General features: G+C 39.4%; 2 protein-coding genes across 3 annotated transcripts; one reads left to right on the top strand and one right to left on the bottom strand.

Annotated features, from left to right (window-relative positions):
* Nucleotides 1-1169: 1169 nt before the first annotated feature.
* On the top strand, nucleotides 1170-8314 carry LOC105935504 (RING finger protein 11). Of its 2 annotated transcripts, none has more exons than XM_012875937.3 (3): nucleotides 1170-1859; nucleotides 2249-2412; nucleotides 5956-8314. In XM_012875937.3, exons 1-3 carry the CDS (start codon nucleotides 1737-1739, stop codon nucleotides 6143-6145), a joined length of 477 nt encoding a protein of 158 aa, XP_012731391.1. In that variant the 5' UTR covers nucleotides 1170-1736; the 3' UTR covers nucleotides 6146-8314. The 2 variants fall into 2 exon arrangements, with proteins under 2 accessions (XP_012731391.1, XP_012731381.1); XM_012875927.3 differs by having other exon boundaries at nucleotides 1172-1859; nucleotides 2243-2412.
* A 2570-nt stretch (nucleotides 8315-10884) lies between these two features.
* On the bottom strand, nucleotides 10885-15742 carry rpe65a (retinoid isomerohydrolase RPE65 a). Its single transcript, XM_012875851.3, has 14 exons — nucleotides 15631-15742; nucleotides 15318-15400; nucleotides 15082-15232; nucleotides 14725-14832; nucleotides 14471-14612; nucleotides 14001-14148; nucleotides 13168-13249; nucleotides 12926-13058; nucleotides 12694-12833; nucleotides 11888-12017; nucleotides 11680-11794; nucleotides 11497-11591; nucleotides 11303-11414; nucleotides 10885-11213 (listed from the first exon to the last, which is right to left on the bottom strand). Exons 1-14 carry the CDS (start codon nucleotides 15639-15641, stop codon nucleotides 11068-11070), a joined length of 1596 nt encoding a protein of 531 aa, XP_012731305.1. The 5' UTR covers nucleotides 15642-15742; the 3' UTR covers nucleotides 10885-11067.
* Nucleotides 15743-16065: the final 323 nt, after the last annotated feature.

The following is a 16065-nucleotide window of genomic DNA, read 5'->3' as shown; positions in this document are numbered from 1 at the left end:
AGGGTGTATTAGTGCAAATGTGCCTATTTTGTTTTGTTTAATACAATAAAGCCTGTTCTGTTTAGAGTCAAATTTAAGATCACAAATGGACTGTAGGCTATATTCAATTTAAAAATTGTTCAAAGAGAACATTTCGGATCTCAAAAGCCAAGAATGTTTTGATTTTATTATGACACACCAATAGGTTGGGTGTTAATAATATGCATCACTGTCAACATGTAAAGTTTCCCTGGGTCATAAGCATATTTGACGCTACCACTGATCATTCAGTAATTTTCAGGTTTTCTTAAAACTTTTCACAACAAGTCTAACCTCAGTAAATAATGTTTTCCAACAATCACCATGGTGTCAGACAGTTTAAAATAGGATTACAACAGGAATTGGACCTTTCCAGTGTTATGACTTAAAAAAAATCAAAGTATGGAATTAAAATGTGATTTAATTGTGTGTTTTATTTTAACTCAAACAATCTGAAAATGGCAAAAATCAAAAGAAATAGCCCCTAACAACAGACTTGGGGAAGTGTCAACATTAAAAAAAGATTCTCACAATATGGCTGCCTTACATAATAACACAAGCTGATAGCCATGGTGAGGAGAACAACAAACATTCTTTCTCTTTTTTTATGCAATCCCGATGATATGAATGTCATTAAATCATTACATACACACAAGCACACAGACACACAGTTCTATACAACCATCTTTAGTGAGCATGCTGCCATGGTGTTTGAAAGGACAAAATACAGAGAAATCCATTATTTATTATTCTGTTTTGCTAGCAGTACCTAGCCTGATCACTAACAGTTAGCAAGTCTGTTTTTTCCTCAAGTTGTAAGACATACACATAAATCATACAAGGTAAGACATATATCTGACACAGTAGGTGCATGTGCAAGAATAGCTGCTTAACCCTGTTTTAAACTGTTATCAACATATGCACAAAAAACATACAAGAATGATTTTAAGAAGTCAGCCAAGAGCTGCTCTTCGAGGATTCTAGTAAAAAAAGGACCCTGACGTAAAAAGAGAAAACTTACAATAAAAAAAATAGGTCATTGCATCGCTCTATTCCCATCTTTAAAACGCCATAGTTGTAAATTACTTGTGGACATTTTTAAGGGGCTGGTGTTCCACTCCAGGACACTGGGCGGCGCTGTTTCGCTTCCTGGTCTGTAATACGTAAACGAAGAAGAAACGGCTAGAGAAGAAACGGCTAGCAAGGAAACAATTTGTTTAATGTCACTCACGAAGTTGAAAGGCGTGAGTGGTTTTTGAGTCTGCCACCCAGGCAGCTCAGTGGGACTTCCAGAGTTGCTACTGAGCTATAGGCCTTGTGTAAATAGCGAGTCTTTAAAGGGAATGGGCGTCACGTATTGAGGAAATCGGGCAAAAAGAGTCGCTATCTGGAGTGCTAGCCGCTGTCATCCTCATCAAGGAGAGTTCTTTGTTTTGTTTCTTAGCTCAGTGCAATCATGAAACGAAGCTAGCTTGTGGTTATTTTTGTTTTATTTTTTTTACTGTTGGCATTTAACATGTGTACAGGAGTTGTATAACCCTGACAGGAATGTAAAGGTGTTTTTTTTTTTTTTAATAAACCTGAGCAGGTAACAATTCCTGGGACGGAACACTTAACTTAATATTAGCCGACCCAGAGCAACTTTAGCAGCCCGGTCGGGATTGTTTTTTTTTTTTTTTTGTAACGTCGGCCCTGATAAGGACTGGAGACACGGAAATATGGGCAACTGCCTGAAGTCCCCAACATCCGACGACATCTCCCTGCTTCATGAGTCCCAGTCCGACAGGGCGAGTTTCGGCGACGGGACGGATCCCGACCTGGAGCCGCCTCCTCCGTACCAGGTGAGGGTCTTCCGACGCTCACTTGCTCCTTCATTAACCTGAGTTAAAAATAAAATAAAATAAAAAACACAAGGAGGAATGTTAGCTAGCAGATGATAAATAATGGTTATAGTAGTGGTTGTTTGGTAATTATGCAAACATGGCGTGTTTATAGTGGCAGGTCTGTGGCCTCATTTGACTTCCCTTTATTCAAACTGGCATTTAAATGGGCCAAATGTATCTTTCCCCGTTATTATGATCGCTGCTGGGTAAAAATCAAATATTACTGTCTGCAGCAGCTCTTGTTTTTTTTCCCCCTGTCTGTCCTCTCCGTCGGACCCGTCGGACCAGATTAGGTGTTGACAAAGGTGGATGTGTGTTTTTGTTTCTTTGTCTGCCGCCAGGAGCAGGCTCACATGCCCATGTACCACCCGACACCCAGCCAGGCCCGTCTGGCCACCCAGCTGACGGAGGAGGAGCAGATCCGCATAGCTCAGCGCATCGGCCTCATCCAGCACCTCCCTAAGGGCGTCTATGATGGAGGGCCAGACGGTTCAGAGAAGAAGATCAGAGAGTAAGCATTTGTTTGGAGAAGGGGGGATCTCACTGGAAACGCTATATAGGGCTTATTTTTTTTGTTGTTGCAATGAAAAAACAAAATGTGTTGGGTTTTTTTCAGACCTTTTTTTATTTTAAAGATGATGGTGGTGAAGTGCACAGATTTTGGATACGTGACCTGCTCTCCTATAAATAACAAAAGTATTCCCATCCACTACTCAAGTAAATGTGTAGATACTAGGGTTTAAAAATACTTCTGAAGAAGTAGAAGTATCAACTCAAACTTTTACTTGTGTAAAGGTATAAAAGTACCAGATATAAAACTACTCAAAGTATTTAAGTAGAAGTAAAGACCCCCCCCCCCCCCCCCCCCTTGAAATTGGCTTCGTCACCTACATTTGAAAACAAACCATTTTGTACAATGCAAATATAGCAATGCAGAGTGTCAACATGGACTCCTTGGAGAAGAAAATCAAATGTATTTTTCCAAAAAGTAAAAATTCAGAGACACATCAATAACCTTTTACTTATTATTGGGAATCTAAATGAACATCCGAGCGTAGCTACAGGAATTGACGCCAGCAACAGATGTAAGATAACAAAACTGGGCATGAAACGTGCATTACCCTCTTATAACAATTACCCTTGTATGGTTGTCTGTACTCAGTGGACATTGTCGTCCAAATGAATTATTAATCTTAGTGGTTAATTAAAAAAATGAAAATAACAATCCTAAACATGCAATGTTCTTCTTGTACGTTTTTGTTTTCTTCTTCTTAAGTTTTTGTTGGGCCGTTTGGCAAACAACTGAATATTTTTTGTTTTTTATTGGCACGCCGGAATGAAATCAAGCTGAAATAAGATAGAAGCAATGAGACTATTTTCAAAATATAAAGAGTAGAAGTAAAAAGTAGGCTAAAAAAGAATTACTCCACTCAAGTATAAATAACCAAAATTTCAACTTAAGTACGGTAGCAAAGTATTTGTACTCAGTTACTTGACACCTCTGATGAATTAGTTTGCCGTTATGCACACAGAATGTTTAAGTCAATATAAATTAGGCTGTAGCTTTGTTTCTTTTCAAATTAATTCCAGGTTCAATAATTATTAGAATCTGATGTAAAAATAAACACCACCCCTCTGGTATGTTGCTTATTGATTTTTTTTTTTTTTTTTTATTTATCTAAAGCAAAAGGGGGATATAACAAAGTCATTGTATGATTATTTTTTTCAGCCAAGTGAAAGGAAAGTGTTCTGCAGAAGTAAATATCTCTTTGTTCACTCCCTTTACATTCAGTGTTAATTAGGGATCGGTTGATTAGGCTTTTACCAGCTAAAGCCCATGTCCAGTTTTATCTGAGACCCAACTTCCCAATTCCGATTTTAAGCTCTTCAGATATCCATTTGAAGGGCAAAAACACATAGTTACTTACTAAAGTTTTTATTACGCCTAGACATTTTTCACATGGGTTACAACCACAAACATCAATGTATTTAACTGCATTTCTATAGGTTAGATCTGCACAAAGTAGCACAAGCAGCTGTGAAGTGGAAAGAAAATTTTGCACTGTTTTCTAAATACTCTTACCAATAAAAAGCCCATTAGTACTGTGATACCCCTAAATAAAAGTTAGTGCAACTAATTGTCTTTAGATATCCGCTAATTAGTAAATATACAACCTATTTAATCTCACTGGAGAGCACTTTCAACTGCTCCCTTATTCAGGCGGGGTCATTATAACTTGCACACAGACTTGGCAGAGTTTTGAAATCGGATCTCGTTCCTAACCCAACTGGGTCCATTTGTTCTTTACAGGCCTTAAGGGTTGTTCAAAGAAGATTGGTGAACAAACTGCATCATGAAGACCAATTAACTTGGTAGACGGGTCAGGGATAAAGTTGTGGAGAAGTTTAAAGCAGGGTTAGGTTAGCCACAAGAATAGCCCAAGCTCTGGGCCTCTAAAAGAACAAATCTTTACTTGAAAATCGATAGAGTATGGTTCAACCGCAGATCTACCAAGAAATGGCAGTCCGCAAAACTTACAGAGAAGAGGAGGAGAACATTAATTAGAAAAGCAACTAATAAGCCCCTGGTAACTCTGCAGGAGCTACAGAGGTTCACTTACCAGGTCAGATAGAGTCAAGAGAACGTGTTGCGTTCCCCACATTGTTGAAAGAAAGCCTCACTAAGTCCCATTAGCCCTTTTCCCCGAAGCCATGAAAAGGACACGGTAAACATGTAGAACAAGAATAAAGATGAAAATCAGAACATTATGTCTACATGCCAAACACTATGAGGCATGAAAATACCAAGACTAACATCACCCAGAAGCCGTCGCCCCTGAAACGCAAGCAGGATCGTGCCTCGGTACAGGTTTATTCCATAGGAAAGATGATCAGGGTGGATGGGAAGAGGGATGGAGCCAAATTCAGAGCAGTCCTGGAAGACAACCTGCTAGAGGCTGTAAAAGACTGGAGACTTGGAAAGAGGTTCACCTTCTAGTAGGTAAGCGCTCCTAATTGTATAGTTAGAGCTACAGGAGTTTAGATTGAAGAATAGCCCTGTGTTAGAGCGGCCACGTCAAGGCCCAGAACTAAATCCAATTAAGAAATGATTTTACCAGATGCTCTCTAACCAGTCTGACTAAGCTTCACCTGTTTTACAAAGTAAAGCGGGGAAAATTTTCAGTTGACGTATTTCCAGATAGACCCTCAAATATTTGCTGTAAACGTAGCAAAAGTTGGTTCTGCAAAGTACTGACTCAGTGGGGCTACATAGAAATGCATGTCACATTTAAAAAAAAAAAAGCAAAAATAATTTTCCTTCCACTTCACAATCATACATCTGCTTTGTGATTGATTCTGTCATGTAAAATCTCAAGAAAATTCCCTGAAGTTTTGAGTTGTAAAAGTGGCGATACGTGAAAAGTTCTCAACAGTTGTGGAAGGCACTATGCAAACTCATTTATGGCATCCTTGTTTATGTTAAAGATTAAATGTAAGAAATCTTGACCATCAAAAAAAGTGTCCCAATTTCTTTCATAGAAATATATATTTTTTAATCCAACAGAAACTAAAAGGGTTAAAACATTATCTCCGTGTGTTCATCAAAGCTGATGTTGATGTGTTTACAGACAAAGAAAGGGAGCTTCCAGCTTTGATGAATTAATGAAGAGGATTTTTTTTTTTTTTTTATTCTACCTTCAGATCACCAGCCAAAACAAATTGAGTCACAATGAGTGGATTTTTAGTTACTGGCTGATCAATCTGTGCATCACTAGCTTTGTATTTTTCGAATGAAGTTGACGGATCAGCTTCAGAGGAAGTAAGATGGTATAGATGGTAAGATGGTCCTCCAACCTAAACAGTGCCTTGATAAATGGCCTTTTTTAGTTTTGTTTTTTTGTTTGATTGTGAGATGCATTATGAGGATTCTCCCTCACCATCCACATTTCACGCCCCCTTTAGGACCACAAAAAAAAAACGTAATTTAAATTTAATGATCATGACGTGGTATTAAAAGGTTTGACTTCATGCTTTTTATTTGATTCCTTTTCAGATGTGTGATCTGTATGCTGGACTTTGTTTACGGCGATCCCATCCGGTTTTTGCCCTGTATGCACATCTATCACATGGACTGTATAGACGACTGGCTGATGAGATCCTTCACCTGCCCGTCGTGCATGGAGCCCGTGGATGCCGCCCTGCTCTCCACCTACGGACCGACCGATTTCTCCCCAGACGCTTAGATCACGCCCCGGCCCCTGCGGCAGACCCCCCCCGAACCTAAACAGCTGCCCTCTTGTCGAGTGAGAGAGAGGAGTTCAGAGACGCGTCCGGGTTACCTTGCACTTTGGAAATTTCAGAATTTATTCTCCCAACGTTGGCCTTTCATTCCTCCGAGGTCTGATGCTGATTTAAGCGGGTCTTAAAACATCAGTGACGAGTCAGTCAGAGGCGGTTCCCGTGCATGGTTGTGCTTCTTCTGCGTGTTCGTTTTTGCCCAGGCTGTGTCGTGTGTTGCAGCAGGTTGAAGAGCACGTCGGATTCGCGATGCTGCGTGTGTGTCTGTGTGAACTGTGCGTTAGATTTTCACCTGAGCTGGTCTCGCTTCACCATAACGTTATCACCACGTGATCAAGAGAATGGATTCAAATGAACACATAGTTTATCAGACGGTTGACTGTTGAGCTAGACAAATGGAATATGTTACTGCAACACTGATTCCCTTAACGTACTCAAGCTTAAAATGACCCTTTCTTTCTGTGGTATGCAAATGCTAAAACTTACACTTGTGGTGTTAAAGATGGAGTCCAGATTACAAAAGATATACAGAAGTACAACAGAAATCACTCAAAAATACGGACCGCATATTTGTTACATGAATGTTGCACCGGATTGTGTGCAGGTTTTCTGTCGAGGGCTGATCTGTGCATGGGCGGCAGGGAGGAGTCAGTCAAACATTAGAAATGCTTGCACACACACACCTTTCATCCGATCAGAGATTTGCACTTTACTTATAGGACATTATCTAAAACAATATAATAATATATTTACCTTGTAACCTTGCACTATCAAAACTTCTTTCTTTTTAATCTCCTGAGATGCAGGAGTTGTATAGCGGATAAAAGATATTTCCCTACTGTCAGTAGTGAGTAAGCCTGAATATGCATTTCATAAAATCGATGATTCTGCAGTGTGAACATCTTGTTTTGTTTTTGCATTTTTAGTTGTTTTTGTTTTTTTTTCTTCTAAGAGAAGGGACAGAGGCTTGCTTGGGGTGAAGGGAATAGTTTGACACTTTCAGATCAGGAGTTTCCTGAAAGAACAATGAGGTCATGCATGTACTGCAGACACGTGGATGCATTGGTATCAAACGAATGAAAATCCAAAATATATTATCTCAAGTGTAAAAACGGCAACATCCACCCATCAGCAAGATGCTTAGTATGACTTTTTCTTTCTTTTTTTGGTTTTGGTTCATATTCTTCATCTTGATTTTTTTCTTTGTTGTTATTATTTTGAGTCTCTTCTTGTGCTGTCAGTCTTTTGCTAGAAACTAGCCAGTTTAGAAGAGATGCACTGATCAGCCATTTCCGCTCAATACAGACTTCCATTTAATCTTTTTTTGTTTTGTTTTTTTTCATGGCTTGTAACATAAGAGGACATTTTTTTTTCTGTTTTTTGATAGTAATTTTGAATCAAGCAGAAAATGAAAGAATTGCAATGTAATCCTAATTTATGCTATGATAAGCATATGTGCTTAAACTTTATTTGATTTTTTTTTATTAAACTTGGGCAAAAAAAAAAGTGCATCAAAGTACGTGCTGTTGATTGATGCTTTTATTGACAGGAAATGGTGGGAGTCTTAGTTTTGAAGCATTTAGATGGGGGAGAAAATGCTTCAGTACTTGAGCTGCCAATCACTGATCAAGGGAATATTGGCTGATTGATGGGTGCATCTCTACAAATCAGCAAAAAACGTTTAACTTTTCCTGTGTTTAAAATAGGAGGCTAGATTCATTTATTCACCACAGATATTTATTTTATTCTAAGTCACCGTAGCATTAGTTACCATCGATTCTTTACTTTGATTTGTAGCGATACGTGATTGTTTTTGTCTTGTTCAGTTAACTGTTTTTATTTCACACTTGTGTTAAATCCACTGCACATTTAGTGCATTTCCTTGCTAGCTTTTTACACTGTTTTTTTTTTTTTTTGTTATACAGTGGCAACCTCTGTCCCAGCGTTGAGTCTTATTTTATGGTGTTGGAGGAAAATCTGAGACACAATGATTTCCTCCCACTTTCAGTGTTTTTTGGTTTATCCTGAACATTTGAATTTCTTGTAATCGTTTTATTTCTATCCCTTTGGAAGGTTAAGTCCTTGTGTACACAATAAATTGGAGAAGAACTGTTTGTGGTGTTGTTGTTTTTTCTGAAAGTACCCACACCCATTTCTTTTTAAAATATTACACACACACAAAAATCCAGTTGGACAAATTCCTGCTCAGGGAGGCTGATTTTTGGAATGCTGCACAATGCACAAATGCTAAATAGTTGAGCCTTTTCATTAATGCAATCCTGAAATCTGGCAGCGGGGTGAAAAGCGTGACTACATAATCAGGGATTCTGTGTTGCACCATTTCAGCAAGGGAGCAAGCACCAGTTTGGAGTTGTAATCCCTCCCTTTTCTGTGTTTTTGCTGTTAACATCCATGGTGGAGTTTTTTTCTGTGAAATATACAAAGAGGATTGGTTTTGCAAATTCTCACATATTTTGTTGTATACTTTGTTTTTCGTATGAGTACATTACACAGTAGACATCACCTTTCAATGGGTCTGATCAGAAATGAAAAAACGAGCCATGATTTGTGCAATTTTGTGTTTGTGTAAAATTTTTAGACTTACTAAAAAATTGCAGGAAGAAAATATACAGTACATACTAGAAGTTAATCTGTGCTCATCATGGCTATAAATCTTACGTTTCTATGCCTTGGTGATGCAACTGTTGAACTGATAAGGCAACTCTATTTTTATTATTAAAAGACCTGAATTACCACACAAACCAATTCACTATATTTGTTTAAATGTCCCTTAGCAACTTGCTACTCGACAACATGCTTTTGTAGCCTTCAACAACCCTTTGCTATGACTGTCACTGGATAATTGACAATTTTTATCAGAAATGATAATGTACTCACATTGGTTTCTTGGCATGGACACACATTATGTATGTTTTTGATGGTCCCAAATCATTTTTGCCTAACTTTATCCATTTTAAACAAGTTTGATTTCATTGTCCAGCTGGAACGTTAAATTGTGTCCTAGCTTCAGCTGTTAATTTGAGATGAAACTGTAGAATTTGAAGCTAGTCCTCTATTTTGTGCAATACACCAGGACCAATTGGCAGCAAGCACAGTCCCACATTGTAATGCTTCCACCGCCATGCTTCCCAGGCGGAACTGCTTTCCTAAGATTGAAAGCTTTGACACCGCCTCTTCATCCAACAATAAAACCTTTCTCCCACAAACACTTGGGAGAAAGGTTGAATATTGATAGATGATAATGTTTTGCCATGAAATAGCAGCTGGAAATGAGATTCCCATCCCTGCTTACATCCTTGCAGGTCCATGTCAGCTCCCTCCAACCAATTATGAGATATTCCTCTTCTCCATATTTTTGTTTTGCATTGTGGAACAGGTTTATCTTGGTTTGAGCTTTTATGAATGATAAAATCTATACTCTCTATAATTAGAAAGGCATCTCGTCAAATGGGACAGAGATGTATGTAACAGCCGTCCATTGTTTGCTCTTTGTACTCTAAGAAATTTTTTTTTTTGCATTTTGTTCTTTTTTTTCCCCCTTTTTGCTGTTATATTTGTTCTTGTTGCGCTCATGCATTCCTTCCTTTTATATATTTCGCATTGATTTGGCTTCTCTCTGAACTCACTGCTTTCTATCTAATTACATCCGAGAGTGTTCTTGGACAGCAGCCAAATGCAAATATAAAAGTTGAAATTGATCCAGGACCTTTATATGTTCTCAGTTTGTCATAAATTGATAAGGAAAAGGCCCACATCCAGAGAGGTGATGTAACACAAGAGTGTGACTTCTGAACTTCCGATGCATTATTTAAAACTTTTTGTGTCGAGCCAGCAGTTTCAGATAAAATCCCTTCTAGATCAATATACTGTATTTATAATCCAAGCTCATGATCAACGAGGTCAAACGTGTGAAAATTCTGTCACTGTCCCAACACCATAATGCACAACACTGCATGCAAGTCTTAGTATTTCCAGTAATGTGCTTGAAAATAATGTTATTTGCAACATGTCTTTGTTCATATTAAATACTCAGTTAATTGGCTGTGCAGGGTTGCAAGATCTGCATGCCTTTACTTTTCAGATCAGATTCAGGCAACACATTGGAACAAGCATCGAATGAGACCAATAAGCAGTGTTTATGTGGTTTCGTTAAATCTCTGTCAAGAATTTAAGATGAAGGATGTGTTATGTTTAGTTTAAGCGTCCTCGTACAGGAGAAATGTTTGGACTGAAACGCTGATTTCCAATGAAAAAAAAACAAAAAAAAAAAACATTGTCCCAGTGAGGAATATGGGGATTCACAGATATGTTATTGCATTGTTTGAAAGGAAAATGATTATATTAAAGCTGCTTTCACACTCCTATCTTGCCACGTGTGTTGACACATTTAGGGGCTGGATGAATTTTTCTGAAAATAGGTTGGACTGCCCTGCCGTTCGAGCCACTTCAAGCATTCTTCATGTGAGGTGAGTGAATTTATATCAGTGCAGACAGAGCATCTGCATAAAGCATTATGAGATTAAGGAACCTTATAATTGGGACATTGCTGCAACACTGTCACATTGATACCAAGTAACAATGCTCATACAATGTTTTTCAGCGTGTCTGAAGCATTACATTTGCTTTTGTATTAGATGCATAGAAATTAAACACCAGAATGTTCTTCACTTAAATGGGTGCATGTTTTTAATTTGTCCTGAAACGGCTAGCTGTTTTTCCTAATACATGTCTTCAAATTCATAATAACATGGCTTCCATAACAAGCTGTACTCGATCTAAAAGAAGACAGAATATTTTTTTCATTGTTGTGATTCCGAGCAGCATTTCATACAACTGGACAAGATCATCACTGTTTGTACATCCCGTGAAAGGTGACGGGAATGGAGCACTCCACTTCTGCCCTCGCGATCTCTGACAGATCCTTGGCATTTAGAATGAGCATATATGCTGGCCTCTGGGATCCAGGAGCTGCCACGATGGTAAGAAGGACGCCTGTGGCAACAGCACATACCACTTTTGCTTAGCATTTTGTTGTAATAGCTTTAACAGTAGTTTATTTTACTTTAATACTGTTGACCTACCATCATCTTCATCTACCCCATCTGGAGTCTGAACAAACAAGGGCTCTGAGGGATAAGATTCAGGCTCTTGCCAAACCCAGGTCTCCTTGGTTTTCACATTCAGCTTGCAGATCTACACATACATTTAAAAACAAAGTCAATAGGGGGCAACTTTTAGGTTTCTCATTCTGCGCTCTAAAGTTTTAATTGTTTACCCTGTCTGGTATGAAGTGGTTAAGTCCCAGGCCATAGGCGTATGTGTAATTCTTCCCTCCGTACCTTTGGTAGTTAATCTGTGGAAACTCAAAGGCTAAAGCCCCCCAGGAAAAAGAAGCGTTAAACGGTAAACTAGAATATATCCAAAATTCATGTATCCAAATTAAAGCATGTGTTGTTACCTTGGCGAGGTCCGGAGAAGAGCACCTCCGGCTCCAGCCAGATCATTCCGTCAGCATGCATCACCGCTGTGGCTGTGGTGTATGGCAGACTCACCAGATTCTTCCCCTGCTCCTCCTACAACAGCAAGTCCATAATATGGTTTGAGAGAACTATAAACACTTAACCTTTTATTTAATGGAGGCAGTTTGGGATTTTCTGGTGGAGCACCTTGTGGACGTCCAGAGGGATGACGTATCTCCGCACCTCTGGCTGGGGAGCCATCATGGCGGCCTTTTTTACCTCCTCCCAGTTGGCTCTCAGGTTGGCCAGCCACAGGTAGTTGTAAACAAACTCAAATCTAGAGGAAAGATATATTTACACTCAACGGCCACTGTTCAGAGCAAGCTGCTAGTACCAGGTTTTACCCCAATTTGTAAAGAATACATTTTTCTTGAAACTGCTTTAAGTCTACACGTCATCAACAATGTACTGGAAACCATCCCCAGGCGGGTTTTGACTTGTAAGCTGCACATTCATGATGTGAATCTCCTGTTTCACCACAACCCAAAGGTGTTCTATTGATTTAAGATTTGGTGACTGTGGAGGCCATTATGGCACAGTGAGTTTATTGTCATTTTCAAGAATGGTCAGCAACAATAAATCTGTTAAATGATGCTTAGTTGGTGCTAATTGACTCAAAGTTAATCGATAAACTATCACTATGCCATTACACCACCAGTAGTCTTAAGTATTTATACGAGATAGGATAGATCAATGCTTCCAATTTGTTTGCACCAAATTGTGTCAGTAGGACCTGAAGCCGAAATTTGAGCCAAAATTGAGATTTATCAGACCAGGCAACATTTTAGCAATTCAATTTTGGTGAATCTGTGTGAATTGTAGCCTCGGATCTTCATATAGTTTTTGTTTCTGTAGCCTGTCTGAAGGTTCCACATTTGCCATCAAAAGATGTTACTCAAATACATTTGTGAGACCTTCCGTTTGATCAAAAATTGCAAATTGCACATGATTACCCTTTCCATGAGCACAGGTCAACAACAATGAATCCTTGGTCCTCATAGGTGTTGATGTGGTGGAACATGCCGATTGGCGCTCCTTTAAACTTCAGGTCAATGTACTCTCCAGGATCTTTCTTAGCAACGTGGAAAAGGGTCTGGGAAGGTTACATTTAAACAGATGTGACATTTGGCAATAGAACGGTGGGTAACGCAGAGGCCAATGTTTTAGTTCATTTTAAAGTCTTACTCCTTGGCTTTCATTAGATTCAAAGCAGTCCATGTAGTTGGAACCTCGGATGCTCCAGGCACTGAGGAACTTCAGCAGGTTGATCTTCACCGGAGTCTCAACGAAGACAAAATAGTTGTCTGACATGCCAAAGCTGTGATGGAGGGAGGTACAGTTCAAGAACTTGTATTTAACACAACAGTGTTGAGAACAGACAAACACCAGAAAAATGAGAGTAACCCCCCTCCCCAAAGTGCAGCCACCTGTGCACATAAGACGGCTTGAATCTCTCCGCACTGGGAAACTGCACCACCACTTTGGACTTCTCGATGGGGTCCGACTTATCTAAAAAAGGAAAGTGGACATGATGATCTGATAACTGTAACTGCTTTTGAGCACAGTAAAATACACCTGACATTTTTTTTTTTAAATCTTGACAAAGGCATTGATGGATGCAGCTGCTCGGGCATCCTGGAGACACGGAGTACTTGAAATCACATATGAAAAGTTGACAAATCTACACATTTTAAACATGCATAGTAAAATCAACAGTTACATAGTTAATTTTTGACCCAAATATCTGACCATGCCACTGGAAATCAGCATGCCCAGGAGCTAAAGCCACCCCCAGGAGGGGTTTCCCTCGTTCCAGGCATTTCTAGGTCGGTCAAAACACATGAAGATAAGCCATGCAGAGAAGAGCCGAGCTAGGCGAGCTAAACTGTCTTTATGTTCTTTCAGCCCGAGCCTGACAGAGCCTCAGTAGTCAAGGCTCCACCACCAGATGCAGTGAGCAAGCCTCCCCAAAAGCTAGGCTCAGGAAGTTGACCGGGTCTGTCAAGTGCAGGCAAGACGTGTCCGATACTGTGGTCAGTCTTAATCATTGTCTAAACTCCTCCCTTGAGGCTAACATGGTTGCCCTATGAGTAGCCAAGAAGCCAGAGAGCAGATTTGCAAACCAGATTCACCGTGACAAGCTCTGTCACCTTGAGCAATCTCCCTGTTTCATTTGATGATACTACATTCAGCCCTAAAATCTGCTTTAAACCATTTCTCATCGGATTTTTCTTTAGTTTAAAATGCTACTGGTCCAAACCTTTCTGTGTGGGAGGGATCCTCACAATGTTGTAGGCCAGCGTTGCACCTTTTCCCATGCAGTTTCCAATGTTGTATACAGTGCCATCGCTCTCAATGTGGGGGTGAGCTGTGATTCCATTGATGTTTACGTAGTTGCACATGTCAACCTGCATAGGAAAAAAATGGCTTTTAAGACTCACCTTAATATTTTTAAAAGGAAACATCCATACCTTTTCAAAGTTAAAGATGGATCAATGGATGGACAAAATGGGCGCAACTTTTACACAATTGGATATGCAATAAAGCCTGGAAATACAAACATTTTTCCGTAACCCACTTTCTTTTTTAAACCTATCCAGAACTGAAAAGTACTTAAAGCAATTTTAAAACTTTTCCAGACAACTTAAGAACCTTTTTTTAAAGTGTAATCTAGATAAACTCTGAATTTCAAACTTCTACACCTCAAGGTCCACTGCTACACTTAGATACCTTCTTCAGGGTCTCCAAGTTCTCAGTGTTCACTTTGGTGATGTAGTTAGTTTCCGTCACAGCGTAGAAATCCTCTCCTATGGGGTAAACATTGACCAGGCAGTTGTCTGTCACCTCAACTCCTTTAAAATAGGAGAAAAACCTGCAAAGGGCAAAAAGTGAAAGCGCACAATGGGAAAAATGCTAAAACAATAACTTCCCTTTAACGTTCCTTCTAGAGATGACTAAAGGAAATAAGTGCTTGTGCACAGAACCTGGAGAAGATATTTTTGCAGGGATCTGGGTAGGCAAACGTCCCAAACTCGGTGATAACCACACGTTTTTCTGTGATGGCTCGGACGTATGCATCTGTTCGGACAAACCTGAAAGATCCAAAAATAATTATTTTAAATCTAAATTGTCCTCATTCTTAAATACAGAATAACTCAAATCTGGCATAACAAAGAAACAAAACGTGTAATCTCTTGGGACAACAATTTTATGGTGTTGGAAAATCCTGTCTCATATCAAGATGTATATTACTACATATATTATTTTAAATGTAATTTTTTTGTGAACACTGTAAATGTGTGGAACATGATAAGGCTGATGTTTTGGGCTCAAATCCTTACTTCCTGTAGTAAGTGACCTGGCCATTCTTAAAGTCGAATTTGTGCATAAGGGCCTGCCCGTCAAAGAGGTGATAAAAAGGTTCATCTCCGACTTCAAAGAGTCCGGGTCCCAAGCGGAGAAGACTTCCCTTCAGAAATGAAGGAATTCTACCTGCAGAATTAAAACAAGACATATTTTTCAATCAGTTGGCTTAAAAACGAATACACCAATATTCGAGTGTAACCCGCAAACTAACCGGTGACTGTTGCTGGCAGAGGTTCGGCAAGCTCCTCGCATGTCTCAAAGATTTTCTTGTAGCTACCAGCTGGGTGTTCAAATCTGTTATCGAAGAGTTATGGCACAAAGATGCACAGCGAGTAACTGAATTAAATTTCTCGGAAGAAAAAGTGGCAGTGCATGTGAAAGTTTTGACAGTTTCTAAATCCTTACATAAGCATCTGTTGCAGATCCACTATACATCCATATAAAAAGTACAAAAAGTATCAGGCATATAACGCAAGCTTGCCCTTTTTTATGATATGCAGCATTTCCCGTTATCAGACACTCACCTGCTGACCATGTTTTGCTCCTGCTGCAATAACACACAAGTGCAAACTGTTTTGAGAACTGCTGGTCACTCCTGAGCTGGAAGCCTCTGATCTCCCTGTGGATTTGGGGTATTTATCTGCCCGGTTAACGTCACGATAGCTGCACCGCTTTGTAAATCTTTCCCCTGGCCAATCATGTCGTACCGTGAACAAAAATCCCTTTGTGTCAATATCCCTTCACCGATGGATAACTTGAAGCCTGTGCCCCCCTCTAGAACCGGATTTAGTGAAAAGGATATGTATTGCACTAAACAATGCCTGGCAAAACTGTTGCAATGGTGCATGTGATGATTTTTTTTTTCTTTTGTCAACCTTAAAAACAGTGTGGTAAGACTGTAAAAAATGCTTTCCGTCACACAGCTGCAATCAGTCTGGAGAACAGTTTAAAAACAGAAC

This window comes from Fundulus heteroclitus, chromosome 6 (assembly GCF_011125445.2).
Source record: "Fundulus heteroclitus isolate FHET01 chromosome 6, MU-UCD_Fhet_4.1, whole genome shotgun sequence".
Taxonomy (NCBI): Eukaryota; Metazoa; Chordata; class Actinopteri; order Cyprinodontiformes; family Fundulidae; genus Fundulus; species Fundulus heteroclitus.
This window is presented reverse-complemented; position numbering and strand designations above follow the sequence as displayed.

Coding starts and splice junctions, on each gene's coding strand:
- LOC105935504 (XM_012875927.3), top strand. CDS start 1,737: ATGGGCAACTGCCTGAAGTCCCCAACATCCGACGACATCTCCCTGCTT. Junction 1,860..2,242: donor AGCCGCCTCCTCCGTACCAG/GTGAGGGTCTTC, acceptor GTCTGCCGCCAG/GAGCAGGCTCACATGCCCAT. Junction 2,413..5,955: donor TCAGAGAAGAAGATCAGAGA/GTAAGCATTTGT, acceptor ATTCCTTTTCAG/ATGTGTGATCTGTATGCTGG.
- rpe65a (XM_012875851.3), bottom strand. Junction 15,233..15,317: donor TCTGCCAGCAACAGTCACCG/GTTAGTTTGCGG, acceptor TTAATTCTGCAG/GTAGAATTCCTTCATTTCTG. Junction 14,833..15,081: donor CAGGTCACTTACTACAGGAA/GTAAGGATTTGA, acceptor TGGATCTTTCAG/GTTTGTCCGAACAGATGCAT.